Source organism: Myodes glareolus, chromosome 4, assembly GCF_982192425.1.
Source record: "Myodes glareolus chromosome 4, mMyoGla1.1, whole genome shotgun sequence".
NCBI lineage: Eukaryota > Metazoa > Chordata > Mammalia > Rodentia > Cricetidae > Myodes > Myodes glareolus.
Window position 1 is genome coordinate 64196869 of NC_142029.1, and position 17460 is coordinate 64214328.

General features: G+C 40.6%; 1 protein-coding gene across 3 annotated transcripts; it reads left to right on the plus strand.

Moving 5' to 3' along the window:
* Positions 1–10: 10 nt before the first annotated feature.
* Aste1 (asteroid structure-specific endonuclease 1) lies at positions 11–13325 on the plus strand. Of its 3 annotated transcripts, XM_085689660.2 has the most exons (6): positions 11–327; positions 1759–1916; positions 2009–3069; positions 7559–7769; positions 9243–9438; positions 10934–13325. In XM_085689660.2, exons 2-6 carry the CDS (start codon positions 1865–1867, stop codon positions 11265–11267), a joined length of 1854 nt encoding a protein of 617 aa, XP_085545786.1. In that variant the 5' UTR covers positions 11–327; positions 1759–1864; the 3' UTR covers positions 11268–13325. The 3 variants fall into 3 exon arrangements, with proteins under 3 accessions (XP_085545786.1, XP_048272876.1, XP_048272877.1); XM_048416919.3 differs by having other exon boundaries at positions 1759–3069; XM_048416920.3 differs by having other exon boundaries at positions 11–225; positions 1759–3069.
* The last annotated feature ends 4135 nt before the right edge of the window (positions 13326–17460 follow it).

A 17460-nucleotide genomic window follows, 5' to 3' on the forward strand; every position in this document is an offset into this window, starting at 1 on the left:
AAGTCGGGGTTCGGCCGGCGGAAGCGCGTGCGACCCTATGAGGCGGCGCGAAGGGTCGGGGCGAGATGGACAGAGCAGCCCTGAGGAAGAGGCTGCCATCGTGAGACAAACGATGAGACACCTCATCCTTCTACACCAAGTTACCGCCACTGGCCCGAAAACTCTTTCCCTACCTGTAGCGCCCTCTGCTTCCCGGAGCCAGGCTTCCCAGTGACGTAGTACTAGGTACTTCCGGTTTCCGATCGCGGTCTTCATCTCACTCTGCGGGCCTGCCAGGCCACCCTGGGCTGCTGATGAAGGAAGTGTGGGGCCGGGAGGAAACAGCAGGTGGGTTGAGAGGGCTGAGATGGCTTGGGGTAAGGAGGTCTGTGTATGAGGAATTAGATCCTACTTCTTTTGCGCACCTTTGCCCTACCCGGCTTGCATTTGTTGAGCAAATAATGTCATTAGCTCACGTTAGTCGTGAGTTTGCAGAAACCACACGACAGACCCGGAAAGAAATGACTGTTCAGTGCTGCTTAGTGCTGAGCTGTTAACTGAGGTAGATCTGAAGTGAGGTGAAATGTAGGCAGATGCCAAAACCAAAAAATTCTGGGTGATGAATTTTTACATAGCATCTCAAAAAAATCAAAGTGCAAGAATTCTAAGACTGAAAAACATTTCACAATTTTAAAGAAAGGCAAGGCTGGTATTAGTGCCACACTAAGCTGTATTTAAAATCTGAAGCTAGAGGGAAAACCAGTAGTACCAACCAGTTCTATGAGTTGTTAGCCAGAGATAGGCCAGATGCTGATGTAAATAATTGAGGCTAAAATTGGATAGTTGCGGTTTTAGAAGCATAAAGCTGTTGCTTTTTCTTACCCCAAACTGCATCTAATGGTCCCCACACTCAAGACCTGTAAGAAGGGTCCGTAAGAAAAACTGGATCCTTATGTGACCTACACTGAGATTTATTACATTGATAAGAATGTCATTTTTATAGCTCAGGACTTTTTGCCTTGACACTCACCAGATACTCCACCTTATAAAATGGAAACATAATACCAGTAGCAAAATCCATAGAATTCCTGTTGATGTGACCATAGTGTTCCAGTGAGGCCAGGAGTAGCCTCCATCATTAACCCAACCCCAGGAAACTATTTAGTTTGTGTCTTGTACCACACAAGAAAAATGCTCAGCTAGACATGCTGACACCCAAAGAGCATGTCTCGTTTTCTATTGAGGCAATGATCTGGTGCCCCTGAGAGCACTGTGTTAATCAGGATTCTCTAGAGAAACAGAACTGATAGTAGGATCTGTCTACACACACACACACACACACACACACACAGGGCTTATTAGAGTGACTTAAAGTCCAGTGGTCCAGCTATTCTAACAGTGGCAACAAAAAACTCAAGAATCCAGTTAGTTGTTCAGTTCATGAGACTGCATATCTCAGCAGCTTCAGTATCCTCCAGAATGCTGAAGAAGTGGGCTCTAATGCCAGGCAAGGGATGAACTTACCAGGGAGAGTTAGAGCTAGTGGGCTAAGAGCAAGAACTATCTTTGTCTGTATCCTTTATATAGGCTGCCACCAGAACGTGTGGCCTAGATTAAAGGTGGGTCTTCCCACCTCCAGTGATCCAATTAAAAAAAAATTCCTTTATCAGTATACCCAGCAGCTTGGGTCTGGGTTGGTTCCAGATATAGTTACATTAGCGACCAAGAATGGCCTTCGGAAGCACCGTCCACTGAAATTGGTTTTTTATTGTTTCGCAGGCAGCTCTCTCAATCATGGGCATCAGAGGACTCATGAGTTTCGTGGAAGATTACAGTAATGAGTTCTTCACTGATCTGAAACTGAGGGACACAAAAATTATCATCGATGGCTATTCTCTTTTCCATCGACTTTGCTTCAGTTCAAACTTGGAACTCCGGTATGGAGGGGACTATGATTCCTTTGCAAATGTTGTACAGAAATTCTTTGAATCACTGTTTGCTTGTCATATCTGTCCCTATGTTGTATTAGATGGAGGATGTGACATTTCAGATAAGAAGCTTACAACTCTGAAGGATCGAGCTAGAGAGAAGATCCAGGCGGCCCATTCCCTTTCTGTCGGTGGGGGTGGGAATGTGTGTCCCTTACTCATTCGAGAAGTGTTTATACAGGTTTTGATCAGGCTTAAGGTATGTTTTGTCCAGAGCTTCTCGGAAGCAGATCGGGACATCATGACACTTGCCAATCACTGGAATTGCCCTGTGCTATCGTCAGATAGTGACTTTTGCATTTTTGACCTGAAAAGTGGATTTTGCCCACTGAATAGTTTTCAGTGGAAAAATCTGAACACTGTTAAGAATACACAGGATTACTATATTCCTGCCAAATGCTTTTCACTTGATGCATTCTGCCATTACTTCAGCAACATGAACAAGACTCTCCTACCTCTCTTTGCGGTGCTGTGTGGAAATGACCATGTTAATCTGCCCATCATAGAGACATTCATCAGTAAAGCACGGCTTCCTCTTAGTTCTAAGGGAAGGAGATATCACCGAGTTCTGGGACTTCTGAACTGGTTGTCTCACTTTGATGACCCCGCTGAAGCACTAGAGAATGTCCTGAAGTATCTTCCCAAAAAGGGCCGAGAAGATGTTAAGGAACATCTCTGCAGTTCCATGGAGGAGTACCAACCGTCCCAGGTGAAGCTGCAGGACTTCTTCTACTATGGTACTTATGTCTGTACAGATGCTTTGAATCTGGACTTACCAGAGTGGGTACTAGCAGCTTTAGCCAAAGGCCAGCTACCGCCTTTCATCAGTGATGCTTTGGTGCTTCAAAGGACCTTTCTTCACACACAGGTAGAAAATATGCAGCAACCAAATGCCCACAGAATATCTCAGCCCATCCGGCAAATCATCTATGGGCTTCTTTTGAATACCTCATCACATCCAGAAGGTATATCCCAGAATACAGCACCTTCTCAGCCTCCAGCTTTCAATGAAGTGGAAAGAATTAATAAAAATATCAAAACATCAGTTGTTTATGCAAAACAACTGCTCAAGAATCATTCTGACTTGAGTAAATTGACTGAGGTAAGTTTGTAAAACTAATACAATTCTTAAAAATCTATAGATAATAAGTTGCTTTCATATGTTGTAGCATGATTAACAAAAACCCAGAGATAGAGAGTGGGGTTCAAGCTGAAAGATCAGAGAAGCAAAGCAGCCAACCACTAGCGAGCTCTTACCTCTACGAAATCTTCAGACTAAAAAGAGAGTAAGTTCCTGTCTCATCCTGCCTTACTTTTCTCTCTAGTGCTGGGATTAAAGGTGTGTGATCCCAAGTGCTGGGATCACCTTTGTGTGTTTAGACAAATTCAATCTTCTGTAGTCCAAGATGGCCTTGAACTAACAGAGATCCCTTTGCCTCTGTCTCCCAAGTCCTGGGATTAAAGGTGTGTGCCACCACCACCCAGCCTCTAAGGCTAATAGTGTGACTGCCGGGATTAAATGTGTGTGCCACCACTACCTGGCCTGTATGGCTGACTACTGTGGCTATCTCTGATCTTCAGGCAAGCTTTGGCAGATCATAAACAATGTCATTATAATATATACTGTCTCTCTTGATGTAACACATTGTTTCCCATCATGCCTTCATGTTGTGTGTGAGAACTAGAACTCCAGGGAACTAGGTAACCTAGTTAGTGTCAGTACTAACAGCAGACCTAGCACGTGGAGCGCTAAATTTGCTATTCTCAGTGTTGTGTTCTTCAGTAACCCGTTCCTTTGCAGTTATTGTACTATATTGATCCCAACCAGAATAGGGTTCTAGAACTTGAACTGTAAAAGGAGTGTGCATATAGGCACTTGATGTGGGCCTAACAGCATCTTAGATTATCTCAGAGAGGAATTAAGATTGATACTGATGCTCCTGTCTAAAGGTTTTGTTTTTATTAATGAGGGTCTCTTTTTAGGTTTTAAGCTTGTGGCATCATGGCGACTTGCTTAAACTGACCCTTAAAAGCATGCCTTAGCCTACCCTGTTGTTGCTTAATTCTAAGTAACACTCAAGTCAGCCATCATTTCAAGGAAGAAAATATTCTCATGGATTCCAGTCTTGCCTTTATTTTGATAATATGTAAATATACTAAGAATAACAGATAAAACTATTTATTTTGATAACACAATTAAACATACAAATTAAATGTAAATGAATTTATAAAGCCAATTGCAATTCCCATTAGAATTTTTTTATTTTTTAGCACCAACTAAATATTCACTTGCAGATTCACAGGGTCGTTGGCATGGGCCTACTCAAGTATGAAGGTCAGCAGCCTGTTTCCTGGCCTCCAGTGTGATCCCCAAGGGACATGTGATAGTGATTGTTAATTCCTAGGGAGTGGAAAAGGTGGAGCTGCCACTAAGATCTAGTTGGGTAAAGCAAGAATGTTCAGCTTCTTAGAATGAACAGATTGGCACCCCACAAGAAAGAATTATGTGACCCAAAATGCCCATTGCGTGTCCCCCAGTGACAGCATAAGCACAAGGAGATCTGGAAGTGGGTATCAGAGGCATCCTTGGGAATTAACTACTTACAGGAACAGCGCTGCTTTTGGAGGTGATGAGAATGTTCTGGGATTAATAATGTATGCACAAGCCTAGAAATATACTAAAACTACTGAATTGTGTACTTTGAAGGGGTGAATTTTCTGACAACGGGATTTATATCGCAAAGAAAGCGAAGAAGAGTTTCAGTTAAAAAGCCCACAGGAAGAATGGATCTTTCCCACCAGGCATCTTCTATTCAGTGTATCTGTGCGAGTCTCGCTTACAACTCGTTCATTTCTCCTGCTGTAAACTCACTGCACTGTTAAATGGATACAGCACGAGTGACTTTCCTTCTGGGTGGTTTCCAGTTGTGCTGTTTCAGACAGCACATGAATACCGTGGTGCGCCTCACCCATGACATACTTCTATTGCACATATGTGGAATTGCTGGGTGGGAAGTCTTGCCAAAAGGTCTTTACAGTGGACCCACTAACATTCCCGCCAACAGCACAAGAGAGTGCTTCTTCCTGTGCTCTTGCCAATACTAGGTGTTTATTAGCCCAGGAAACATTCCGGCTGCTCTAGTGGGGTTACAGCACCTTAGTCATTTGGGTGGGCAATTTGCATTCGTCTGATGACTTCCTTGTGTTCAGTAGCCATTTAGATATTGTATGTAAAGTCTTTTGCCTACTGATCGTCAGTTAACACTGGCCGGAACCTCCCATTCTGACTTTCACTGTGGTATATTTTATTAAACAGTTTTAGTGTAGTCATTTAAATTTTTATTACTTACGGTTACCCTTTTGTGATCTTCTTAAGAAGTTATTACCTACTCCCAAGATCATGAAAACAATTAATTACCTTTCCCTTCCACATTACATCTGCAGTCTGTCCAGATGGCAGGATATGAAATAGGGATCAGGACTCTTTTTTCCGTATGAAATCTAACCCAATTTAATACAATGAGATGTAGCATGCTGATTGTATTTCTTGATGAGTGTAGCTAAAGCATTCTCGGCAGTTAGTTGTATTCATAGTAAGAGGACATTTTCATACACTTTGTACCACCGTATATTATTTAGCTTGCCTTTGGCATGAGTTAATCAGCTGTAATTAGCCCATAATTCTAAGTGATGCCAGGTGCAAACACAAATGCAGGTTCAACTACAGAAACCCTGTGATCATTCCTGCTTTTAACATGTTATAATACTGTAGCTTTGTGTCAGCCTCATGGTAGAGACTTTACGTATTGGCTCATTTCGGTCCCACCAAATCCAAATGGGATATTGTAGGATATTTTGCTCGCACTCTGACACTCTTGAGACTTCCCAAAAAAGTTAGACATTGAATCAGGGAGTGGAGCTAGTGACTAGCTGACCAGAAGCCAGCAATTTGAATAGAGAAGACCCACAGGAAGAAAAGAGAGCAGGGACTACAGGGACTAGAGTTGGAGTACTTTTGGTTCTGGGACAAAGGAAGAGACCCGTCTCTTGAGATTTCTCTGACCAAAAAAACAAGGTCAACTAGTTGCTTTTCAGCCTTTTTAATCTAGCAGGTTTTCACCCCAGCCTTTGACTTCTGAGCGTTATTGATAAATAGAATGATATAGACTTAATTTAAACCTACATATTCACAGCCACAGGACCAGACGTCCCACCAGGCCTTAGCTGGCGAGGTAGTGACTGAGGAGCTATGAGGCAGCAGACAATAATTAAAATATCAGCAGATTCATGTGCAGCCACTAAGCCGACAGGAAAACTTCAATGGCATAGTACCACACAGGCCTGGGAGCAAAACAGATGAGACTGCAGGCAGAGTAATTCCCTCTCTAGAAGGCGCTGAGGACTGAGAAGTTAAAACAAAGAAACAAACAAATAAACAAACAAAAACGCCCAGTGCAACTCCAACACTTAAGGCTCATTTTACAGATGATCAAACTAGGAAAAAACCCTCAGAAACTTGCCCAAAGCCACTTATTGAGAACAGAATCTCTGATGTCAAATCCTAGACCACTTTGTTCATAAAAGTCCTAAAGTTTAGATTTGTTTTCACTTAAGGTATGAGTCCTGTAGGAGTTGCTGCTATACTATGAAGAAATTCGTTTATTTCTGATTATAAAACTAAATTATTGAAACAGTATTAAATTGCTGAAACTATATTTAGAGTCACTGTACTATCCAAAGACCTCAGACATTAATGATGTAACTATTGTGTCAATCATGATGTTGTTGTTTGAATTAACATTTCATCTCACCTATCAGTCACTATACTAACCACCCGTTAAGTGCTAAGAATGTACGGCACTGTCTCATCCTCTGGAAGGGAGGGTATTTCTCTGACTTCATATAGACACTAGGAGTGCAACTCCTTTCGTAAATGTTCATCAAAGTGTGGCCTATAAGGCCCTTTATGATTCCCAACGTCTTGAGATTCAAAAATTCAGCAAGCATCTCAAAGCTCCAGGCTGTTTACTTCTCCGCTTGTGTTTGAAGTACCTTCTACTATAAAGTGTAAGGGGAAAGTGAGTGCGTCCATGTGCTGCAGGCACAGCATGGGAAGTCACCAAGACTGTCCTGTCTGACTTCAGTAGATCTCTGACCCTTGAGCAGCCACATGCCAGAGGTATTTGTAATTTATTTTGTGGAGATGATTAGTTAGGGCATCAGAGAGAAAGTGGTAACAGATCCACTAGCAAGTAAGGGCAGGGAGGATGTAGATCTTTGTTTCCCACAGTAAAGTATGTGGGCTTCAGTTACAAGTTCTTAGGCTCCCCTCAGATTACTGAACCAAAATTAAGGGTTAGGCCCTCAGGACTGAATTTCTAACAAGCTTCCTGAAGGATGTGTGTATTGAATATGCAGTACAGAGAGACAGGACAGAAACACAAGAAAAACTATTTAGAGGGCATAGAAGATGTATTCCTTCAAAGAACCAAACGTAATTTATTAACTTCCACAACTGAATTAGATCTCTTCATGCTACCAAAATAAACAAATAAATAAATACCTAATTTGCGGAATATTTGATGTTTCAGCTCCCCTTGGCTAAGCGGCGGATGCTTCTGTTAGAAGCCCTGAAGGTCAAACAAGTTGTCCTGGAGGCCATCCCTACTTTGCTGAAGTTGCCCATTGCTGTCACTTGTTACTGGTTGCAGTCCACAGAGGCCAAGGCAAAGCTCCATCATCTGCAGGCCTTACTGCTGGGGATGCTGATGGAACCCTTGCATGCCATTATCAACTGCCCTGGTAGGTTCTAGAAATTCAGGAATGTTTTGTCAAGTTGTGTACAAACCGTACATCCTCAAGAATTTACACACTCATACACACATACACACACAGAAATTGACTATTACAGAACTTAGAAGTGAAGGTGCCAAAATGTCCTTCACAGGTAAAAATATTCCTAACAGTTGCATGTACCAAACTTGGAGCAAGGAGTTTGGCCACAGGTAAAGAGCTGAGATGACCTTGTACTGCATAACTGTCTGCTATGAGATAATTGATGCCCCATCACCACCAATGCAGCAGCAGCAGCACAATACATTACTTGCACTTGCCTAGAAAATGAAATTTCTCAATACTTCCAACCTTAGCATTCTTGCTTGTATTGTTTACTTTCTTTCAGGATATTAAGTTTCAATTAATATGTAAGTAATAGAAAAAATTAAAAACTTGTTTCCATTAGAGAAATAGCCTGGGCAGTTTTGTCTGCATTTAAATATTGGGTGAGATAATAAATGAAGCATTGGAACATTTTAGTTCTTTAATGCAACTTTCTCCTTAAAAGATTATGAATGCCATGTGTGTTGACAGAGAAAAAACATCATGGAAAGAGTTCTGTAGATAGTCCTACCTTGGTGTATTCTATATTAAGAATGAAACAGCATAGACTCAAAACATTCCAAATATTCAAGCTCAAATCTGATAGGAGCCATCAGAGGGACCACTAATATATGACAATCAAAACAAGTCAGGCCCATGGCTGTAAGAACACTGTTTGAAGCTATGTTCTGTTTAAATAAACACAGAAACTCCCATAGCATGAGCCCATTAAGATTTTGCATGAGTTCTATAGAAGGGGCATGTCTGTTTGTTTTCTTTTAGGAAATATGGACCCTGCACCAAGGCAGGCTCAGTGCCTTGCTTCCTGCTAATTGTGAAAGGTGGGCCTCCTTTTTATTACTTTCAAGTTGGTCCCAAGGTTATTTTGTACACCTCTGCTCAAACAAACCTGCATAAGTTGCATCTGCTAAGGCTGTCAGTTCTTGCCCCTTCTGTTAAGCAACGAAATATTCATACTTTAGTCTTCCTCCTATACAACAGGCAAAAATGTGCTTTGAACCTATATGAGCTGTCTTTAATCAAGTGTGCTACCCCCATGAGGACATCTGTGAAAGGAAAGAGCAGATAAAAACAGTAAAGAGAATGGTGTTTAATGTGATATTTTCATAGACACTGATCTTAGAGAATTACATGCAGATCTGTTTAAGGTCAGATAGCATACTACTATAGGAGAGATCTTATTTCAATAATTTGGGGTTGAATAAAGTCATGAAAAGGGACTGTTAGTGTAAATATTTCAGTTTTTATAAAACATTTACGAAACCAGAAAAGCAAATAGTTTTTAAACTAATTGTCTTTGGGGGCTTTGATGTCGGTATGTGCAAACGAACGCAGTGTTTTTGGGAAATGCTGCCTTTGGGTGGTTTCTTTATCTAGGTGAGGAAGATCCACGGGCAGCTGGTGCCAAGGTGCTGTATGAAGCGTTACAACGGGTGAAGGCGCCCATGCAACCAGGTGCAAGATTGGATTTAGACACAGCTCACGTCTTCTGTCAGTGGCAGTGCTGTCTCCAGATGGGGTTGTATCTCAACCAGCTGCTGTCCACTCCTCTCCCAGAGCCAGACCTAACTCAGTAAGCACCATGGGTACAAAGATTCCTATCTTTAAATCTAAAACACGCTGCTTTGACAATAGTCAGTGTGACTGTACTCAGTCTCAGAACAGTTATAACTGAAGTTCTGGAAATGGAAAATATTTCCAGTTTCAACTGTATTTAATTTTTCAAAAATCAGTTAGTAGGCTATAACTAATTACCTCTCAATTCTTTTGGGTGTTTGAATGATTACTTTGTGGAGACATTTTATGCCACTCTACTACTAGGCATATCTTATTACTGGTGTATTATATATATATATATATGTATATAATGACATTTCTTACCATTTGTCATTCACTCAAATAGTTATTAAATACCTACTTTGTGCTAGGGTGAGGTAAACAAAAAGAAAATCTCTGTTCTCTTGGAGCTTTCTCTGGGGATTTGTCTTGTCAGACAGTATAGGAAGAAGGGAGCTGAACATGTATGCCTGAGTTTAACTCTGGAGTTAAACTGGGTGGGACAGACGTGAGCCCATGGGAAGGTGATAGTAACAGTGGACTAGGCATCTGGGTAACTGTCCATTCAGAAAGTATCAGAGGAGAGTAAGATAGTAAGGCAATGCTAGGAAATGGAATCTGAAGTTGTATACATGCTTCATCTGTATTCCATTCAAACTCAAGTACAAGTCCAGAGCCTGGTGTATTTTCAGTGAGTAAAAAGATGTGGCACCATAAAGTTTAGCAACCAAAGGGTTGCTTGCTTAGTGTTTGTGTGGTACTAGGAACCGAAGACAAGTCAGGCCTTGTACAAGTCAGGCAAGCACGCTACCACTGACCTCTAAGCCCAACCCTACTTAGGTTAATTTATCTCTGGACCACATGTCTGAGCTAACACAAAACCCTCCACACAAGTCTAATAAACTGGCCTTTTGTCTTTGTGCGTGCTCCTTTGATAATTTTGGTCATTCTTAACTGAATCTTCTCTGCGTACCGCATGCCACAGTTCCCTTCACATCAAAACAGGAACAACATCACTCATGTTTTTGCTAGTATGTTTTCTGCAGGATTATTGTTGCATCTCAGCATAATCAAGACTTCTTATATGATGATTTTACACTTATTGAGGGCTCTACACTGATTGCCAAAGTACACCAGGTTGATCAGCTCTGTCCATGAGTCATTAAATTTAGGGGTTCTAGTTAATACCCTTTTGTATTTGTGTAGTGGCTTTTTATTCCAAATGGCCATACAAATGATGCCATTGCAATTTTCTGATACTGTAATAAACTGCCTATTTGGTTTACCAAGGCCATTTCATTAAATTCCTTTCCTCTGAAGTGTTAGAGGTCCATTTAACTCTGGTCTAGCATCATCACACGGTTTCATGTCACTCGGTTCCAGTAAGTAAGTTTTCTGTTTATATAGGAGCAGTAAGCTTAGAAGTTTAGATACTTCTATTGAAAATGTTAATCGTAGTTGTTCCATTGCATTGAACTGATGCTTTCAAATCATGTTCTCCCACTGAACAGGTTGTACAATGGAAGCCTGGTACACGGACTCTGCCAGCAACTGCTAGCATCCACTTCTGCAGAAAGCCTCCTGAGCATGTGTCCTGAGGCAAAGCAACTTTATGAACATCTGTTCAATGCCACGAGGTCATATGCCCCAGCTGAATTATTTGTACCAAAGGCTCAATCAAACTCAAAAAAAAGGAGGAAAAAGAAAAAGGTTGCCAGCCAGTCAAAGAACAAAGTTGTAACTACTTCACACAGCAGGCACTGGTATGACAGAAGCAATCGGTTTGGGCTGTTAATGGTTGAAAGCTTGGAGGAACACTTGGAGGAGACCTCAGAGCTTGAATAAACAGTCTGTATTAACGTGTAACAAGTTTAAGTTAGACTTGTTCTAACTTAAAAAAAAAAAATCTGTTACTTCCCTTGAAACTAACTTTTTTTTAGGAATTGCCTATTATGGGATAAACCTTATAACAGGTCATCTGAATTCCAAGATATTTTGTACTCTACTTTTAATACACCCTAATTTAAAAAATGTCAGTATTACTTATTTACTTGCATGTGTGTTGGGGACACAAGAGCCATGGTACTTGTGTAGAAATTGGAGAACTCATGAGACTTGGTTCTGATTCTATCATGTGGGCTCCAGGGATCAAACTCAGGTAGTCAGGCTTAGAAGCAAGTGCTGTACCTCCTGAGCCATCTTGCTGGCCCAGAAATGTCTATATTTAAGCATGTTTTCATTCCTCATGGTCCTTCAAAGCAAACACTAATACTTTATAGCTTTAAGTTGCAATAGCTTAGCCAACTATATTCTTAAGAATAGGATTCTCACATAGTAAATTACCACAAAATCTAGTAGTGATCGTTTCGTTAGAAAGATTTATTTTGTATTTGAGATTGAAAAGTCTGGGTCATATAAAAGACAGGAGGCCTAAGAGAAAGTTAGAAATGTAGTAAATTAGACTGTGTATGATTGCTAAATGCATAGATACACTGCAGGTCTTACAGCAGAAACTGCAACTGTAACAATCCATAAACATGGTATTCTGAGCTGCTACACCTAGAACAGAAAAGAAATGAAAATCTCAGATCCACACTGGACTCAAGGTCTTCCACATGCTAGGTTTTGACAAGGGCTCCAACACTTTTTGTTTTTGTTTTAAATTTTGCTGTGATGGAGGTCCAACCCAGGCCCGGCACATCCTAAGCAAGCATTCTACTACTGAGATAAACCCTCACCAACAAGCCAGCATTTTAGAAATCAAAGAATTAGGATGGAAAGTAGCAGAATGAACATCTCCTACTTAGTGGCTGTAAAAATGTGTATCTTATCATATTCAAAACAGTTTGAGCTGGGTGTGATGACACATGCCTATAATCCAGAATCAGGAGGCTGAAACAGGAAGAGTGGAGGTCAGGTAACCTGATGTTTGAGAGGTGCTATTCTAAAACTCCTAACACCAATAGGTTTGTAAAGATGCTAGCTAGTTCCAGAGCTCAGGCAAACAAGAATTAGCAAGTAGGATAAGTACATTGAGGCAAGTGTCGAAGTATAGTCTAACTTGTACAGCTATGCGTTCTGCTCTATTCTCCCACTAGTATATTCATTCCAACAGTGATAATACTAATTATGGCTGTAAGTTGCCAATTTTAGCCTGCCCATGTCTAGTTCTTGACAGTTGACAATTCTCTACACTAGGTAGACAAACACACTCATAGAAAACTGGGCATCAAACAGTTAGTATATCCTCACATGACTTCAAACATTTCCACAAATAATGCAATGCTATTTGCTCCTCAAGTATTCAATCCTAAACACTATCTTCTTTTCAAATATTTTAGGAGAGCATTATGTTCCTTAGTGGGGTTGATTATGTATCTATAAAGACTGTTTTTACTAAAAGGGTCAAGAACAGAACATTCTTGTGCATCCATGTTTGGAAAGAAACATTCTTTACCCACAGTAGGTCTAATGGGGAGTATTTTATGCCAAAGTGTTACCTTCCTTGGCTCTTAGACATAATGATGTACAAATTATGCCAGTCTAAGTGTCCCACTCCTGGGCTAATCAACGTCACTTCTCAAAACTGCCAACCATGCATGGTACAGCTCTCATTTTGGCAAATAAATGGCTTAACAGGCACTAAGGAGGAATGTATAAGCTACAGAGTTTAATTGAAACTCATGAGACTAATAGCAGGCTCTTCCATTCATTAAGGTTGTTCCCAGCTGTAGTCTCAGCACTCGGAAGGTTAAGGCAGGAAGGCTGTGTGCCAGTTTGAACTATATAGTGAAGGTGGCTGCCCTGGGCTACACAGTAATATTTTCTCAAATAAATTAAGGAATGAATGAATGCATGCATGAATAAATAAATAGATAAATAAATGGTCCCTCCTAAACACCAGTCATTTGGTTTTCCTTTTCTTACCATTTATACCAGGTGGCCTGGACTACATAGTAATTATTTCCTCAGACAGACAGATAATGGAGGGAGAAAGAGATGGATGATGGATGGGTGGGCGGGTAGGTGGATGGATTGATGGATGGGTGGGTGGGTGGGTGGGCAGATGGGCAGAATGGATCCTCTTAAACAGTAGTCACTTGGCTTTCCTTTTCTAACCACTGATACCAAATGGGCAATTCCTTTGAAATCCGCCCATGGAGTAAAGGAAATAGCGTCCAGTAGTCTCTCATTTCCTGTGAAAATCAAAAAGTTTTCCTACCCTGTTGTATAACTATAATGGAGTAGAGGCCACGGGCACTCCATAGGATTTTCAGCGGGCTTCGCCAGACAGTAAGGGCCTAGTACCTGAGTTCCAGGAGTCATACTTGCTTAAGCTGCTTGGGAGAAAGCACAAAAAGAAATGAGAACATTTTATCAACAGTCTGTCAAGTACAAAGACCAGACTTGACTGCTGTGTACTGAGACAAGAAGTCACCAAGAGGCACGGTTCAATCAGGAAGATTCACCACATGTGGTGTTTGGCCTGGCCTTTCTTTTCCTCTCTTATTTTCCTTTGGTTGACTAATCTTTTAAGATTGAAAAGAAAGAACAGGGATGAAGCAAGGAGGGCACCTCATATAAAGACAACGTGGTGTGTTCCGTATTCCCAAAATCTACAGTATTCCGTGTTTTCAATCAAGTCTTGCTCTGTCTGACTCCGTTGTAGCAAATGAAACCTCACCTGAGGCTCTGGATGCGTCAATCTTCAATTAGCAGTTCAAGTAACAAAAGAGTTCTGGACAGCTAAGATGAGTAAATTTGGGGGTAAATCTTGGTCATGAAGAGGGGACTTAAGTGGACTTTAGTATTTCAACTTGAATTCCTAATTTAAATTAATTAATTTTAGCAAGCAAAGGAACTTTATTACCTAAATTACTTTACCATTCCCTCCTTTGTGCATAAAGCAATCAGTGACTACATCTCAGTTGCCCTACCTGTGAACAGAATTGCTACCCTCAGGTCACTGCACAGAATCAAAATAGTGTGCCTATATGCATTTTGTATCAGTACTAAACACGGTAAGTCATGCCTGGCACTAAAATGTGCTAAATCACCAATAATGTTACATCTGTACATGAAAAGAAAGGACAAAGAAAGGAGCCTGGGGAAAGGGTGAATGAATGTCAAGCAGTAGCAAAGGATATCATGGGACAAGGAATGTCTGTCTAGACTGAAAGCAGAATTCTGCAAAGGCAGTCAAGATTATCAGATATGGTGAAGAATGTGAGAACTTTATAAGAACGAGGTGTCAAGTTCAAGTCAGTACAAAGACATGTAATTTGGATTAATCGACATGTTAGCAGATGAATTTGCTTTGAAAAAAAATGTAGGCACTAGGTTGAAGACAGCCCAGTTGCAAGCAGAAGGATCTAGACAACTTCCAGATTCCCATGTTTGGTTTTGTTTTTTAAAAGCTGACATGTTTGTAATCCCTATTGCCTGGCCTCAAAGACGTAGACACATTGTGAAGGAGGAGCTGAAATCTAGGAATGGGAACATCCCCAAACCCAAGTTTCTAATGAAAAAGTTCTATAGGCCTTTTAACTCCAGACTATACAAGTTTTCAATTGACAAATCCAGGCTGGGGAGATGGCTCTGTGGGAAAATTACTTTGTACACATGCGTGAAGACCTAAGTTTGTATCTCCAGAACCTATGTGAAGCTGGACATGGCTGCATACAGTTGTAACCCTAGAGCTAAAAGGGTCAAGACAAGTGGATCTTGGGAGACTTGCTGGCTAGTCTGTGAACTCTAGGTTCAGTCAAGAACCTGTTTAAAAAATAAGGTGGAGCATGATAAAGGAAGACAGCCAGTGCCAACCTCTAGCCTCAACACAAACACATGGGCACATTTAAAATGCACAGACATAAACAAAGGCAGGTGTGGGAGTGTGCATTTGTAATTCCAGGATGGGAACGTGCAGACAGGCCAGTCTAATCTACTAGATTGCAGACGGCATGTGAGGATTGACATCTGAGGATGATCTCTGGCTTCCACATATGCACACACACAGAGAAGACAAACCGATTAAACTGGCTCTACTATAACTAACTATAATGTGTTTAATAAAGAATGGGGAGAATAATTCACTAAATAAACACATTAACTATAATGTGTTTAATAATGAATGGTAAGAATAATTCACTAAAAATTGTAACAGTTTTACCTTAGAAATGATAAAAGCTGTATGAACACATTTTCAGGTAGAATGTTCTATGAAAATGAGGTAAGAGTATGCTTTCCCTTAAGACTAGGCTGTTGGGTTATTTTAATTTCTACTATTGAGGTTTGTTTTTTCTAAGCAAAATAATAAATTTTAGCTTACTCAAATTAAGCCGCAGTCCCTGGGAAGTTGCCATTTCTCTTGTGCACTGAAGAGGGTAGGAGAGCAGATGATCAGACAGGAAAAGCTACATCAGAGGGATACACGCTTGGATGAAGGGATGTGGGAGGAGAGGAAGAAATGCATGGAGGGAGACTGCAAGTGCAGGTGTAGTTGTGCAGCATTCAAAACACTCGACCCACTGTAAGAACGAACACGGTGGCCGCTCGCCAACCCTGCTGATGAGCTGAGGGCAGGCTGAGACACACCTCCACACAAAAGCCTGGCATGCACACTAACATCAAATCTGCTACAGAATGGCATCTTAGAGATGGGCAGTTGCATAACTGGTGCACTGCCTTGCCAATGAGTGAAATACACATACCTATTTTCTTCTTGATATTTGAACTGACAGGCAAGTAAAAGGAACAGATGGCATTTTAATTTTTTATTATTTTAATTATTAAATTTTAATAATTTTAATTATTAAATTAATTAATTTAATAATTAATAATTTATTAAAAATTATTAAATTTTAATTATTTTATGTGTATGGATGTTTTGCCTGCTTGTATGTCTGTGACTGGTTGTTTCCATGGCCAACAGAGGGCATCCGAATTGAAGTAAGAGATGGTAGTGAGCTGCCCTGTGAGTGCTCAGAATTGAACCTGGATCCTCTGGAAGAACACTAAGTACTCTTAACCACTAAGCCATCTAATTCCTGTCCTGGTTAAGTGGTTTAGGTATTTTGAGCCTTGGAATCCCTATTTTTTTGAGGCGTGCAATCCCTATTCCACCTACCCTTGGTGTTGGGGCATGTAAACAGTAATAATCAATATGTAAATGAATGCAACTGTGTTCCAATAAACTATTTACACAAAAAAGATTTAAATGTAGCATGCAGATTTGGTCTACACAGCACCACCTGTCAACCTCTAAATAACAATTCCATGTAAGTGATGCAGCTCACTGCCATCTGTAACTTCAGTTCTAGGGGATCTGATGACGAATGTGAGATGCAGTTCCTCGTGTCTTCTCTATCAGGCATACAATCAGCTATGTAATAGTAACTTTTCCCATATTGTTTCATGGATAGTGTTTTATAAGCCTTGCACATCAGCCTCATTCACACTATGCTGTAAGATACAGATTTGACAAACAGGAGCTGACTGGTCATGGCATAGTATTTTCTTTATGACCATAAGATGGCACCAAAATGCCACTTCTCAACTAAATACACTTCAGTAGGCTTATAACAGGAAAACTTTAGTAGGCAATCACCTACCTGAAATGTGGTATATGTATTTTTAAAATATTTAAAAGCACATTTTGTCAGAGTTTTAATGCTAGAAACACAGCATCTCTGAAAATAATGTAACTATTTGCCCAATTTCTGCTCAATGATACTGGGAGATGTGGTTTCTATAGAAAGCATTACCAAGAGGAAGAAATGTACCCAATACTTTTAAAATAAACTGGGCATGGTGGTGCACACATTCCAGCAGTCAGGAGGCAGAGGTCAGCCTGGTTTACAGAGTAAGTTCCGGGACAACTAAGGCTACACTCCAACACTCCTCCCTACTTATGTACGCTGCCCAAAAAAAAAAAAAGATAAAAAGAAAGGAAAGAAAGGAAGAAAGAAAGTCAGCTTTACTTTTGATGGGTTTAGCTAGAAGCTATGGAGTCATCACAGAAACGTGAGCTACAAAGAAT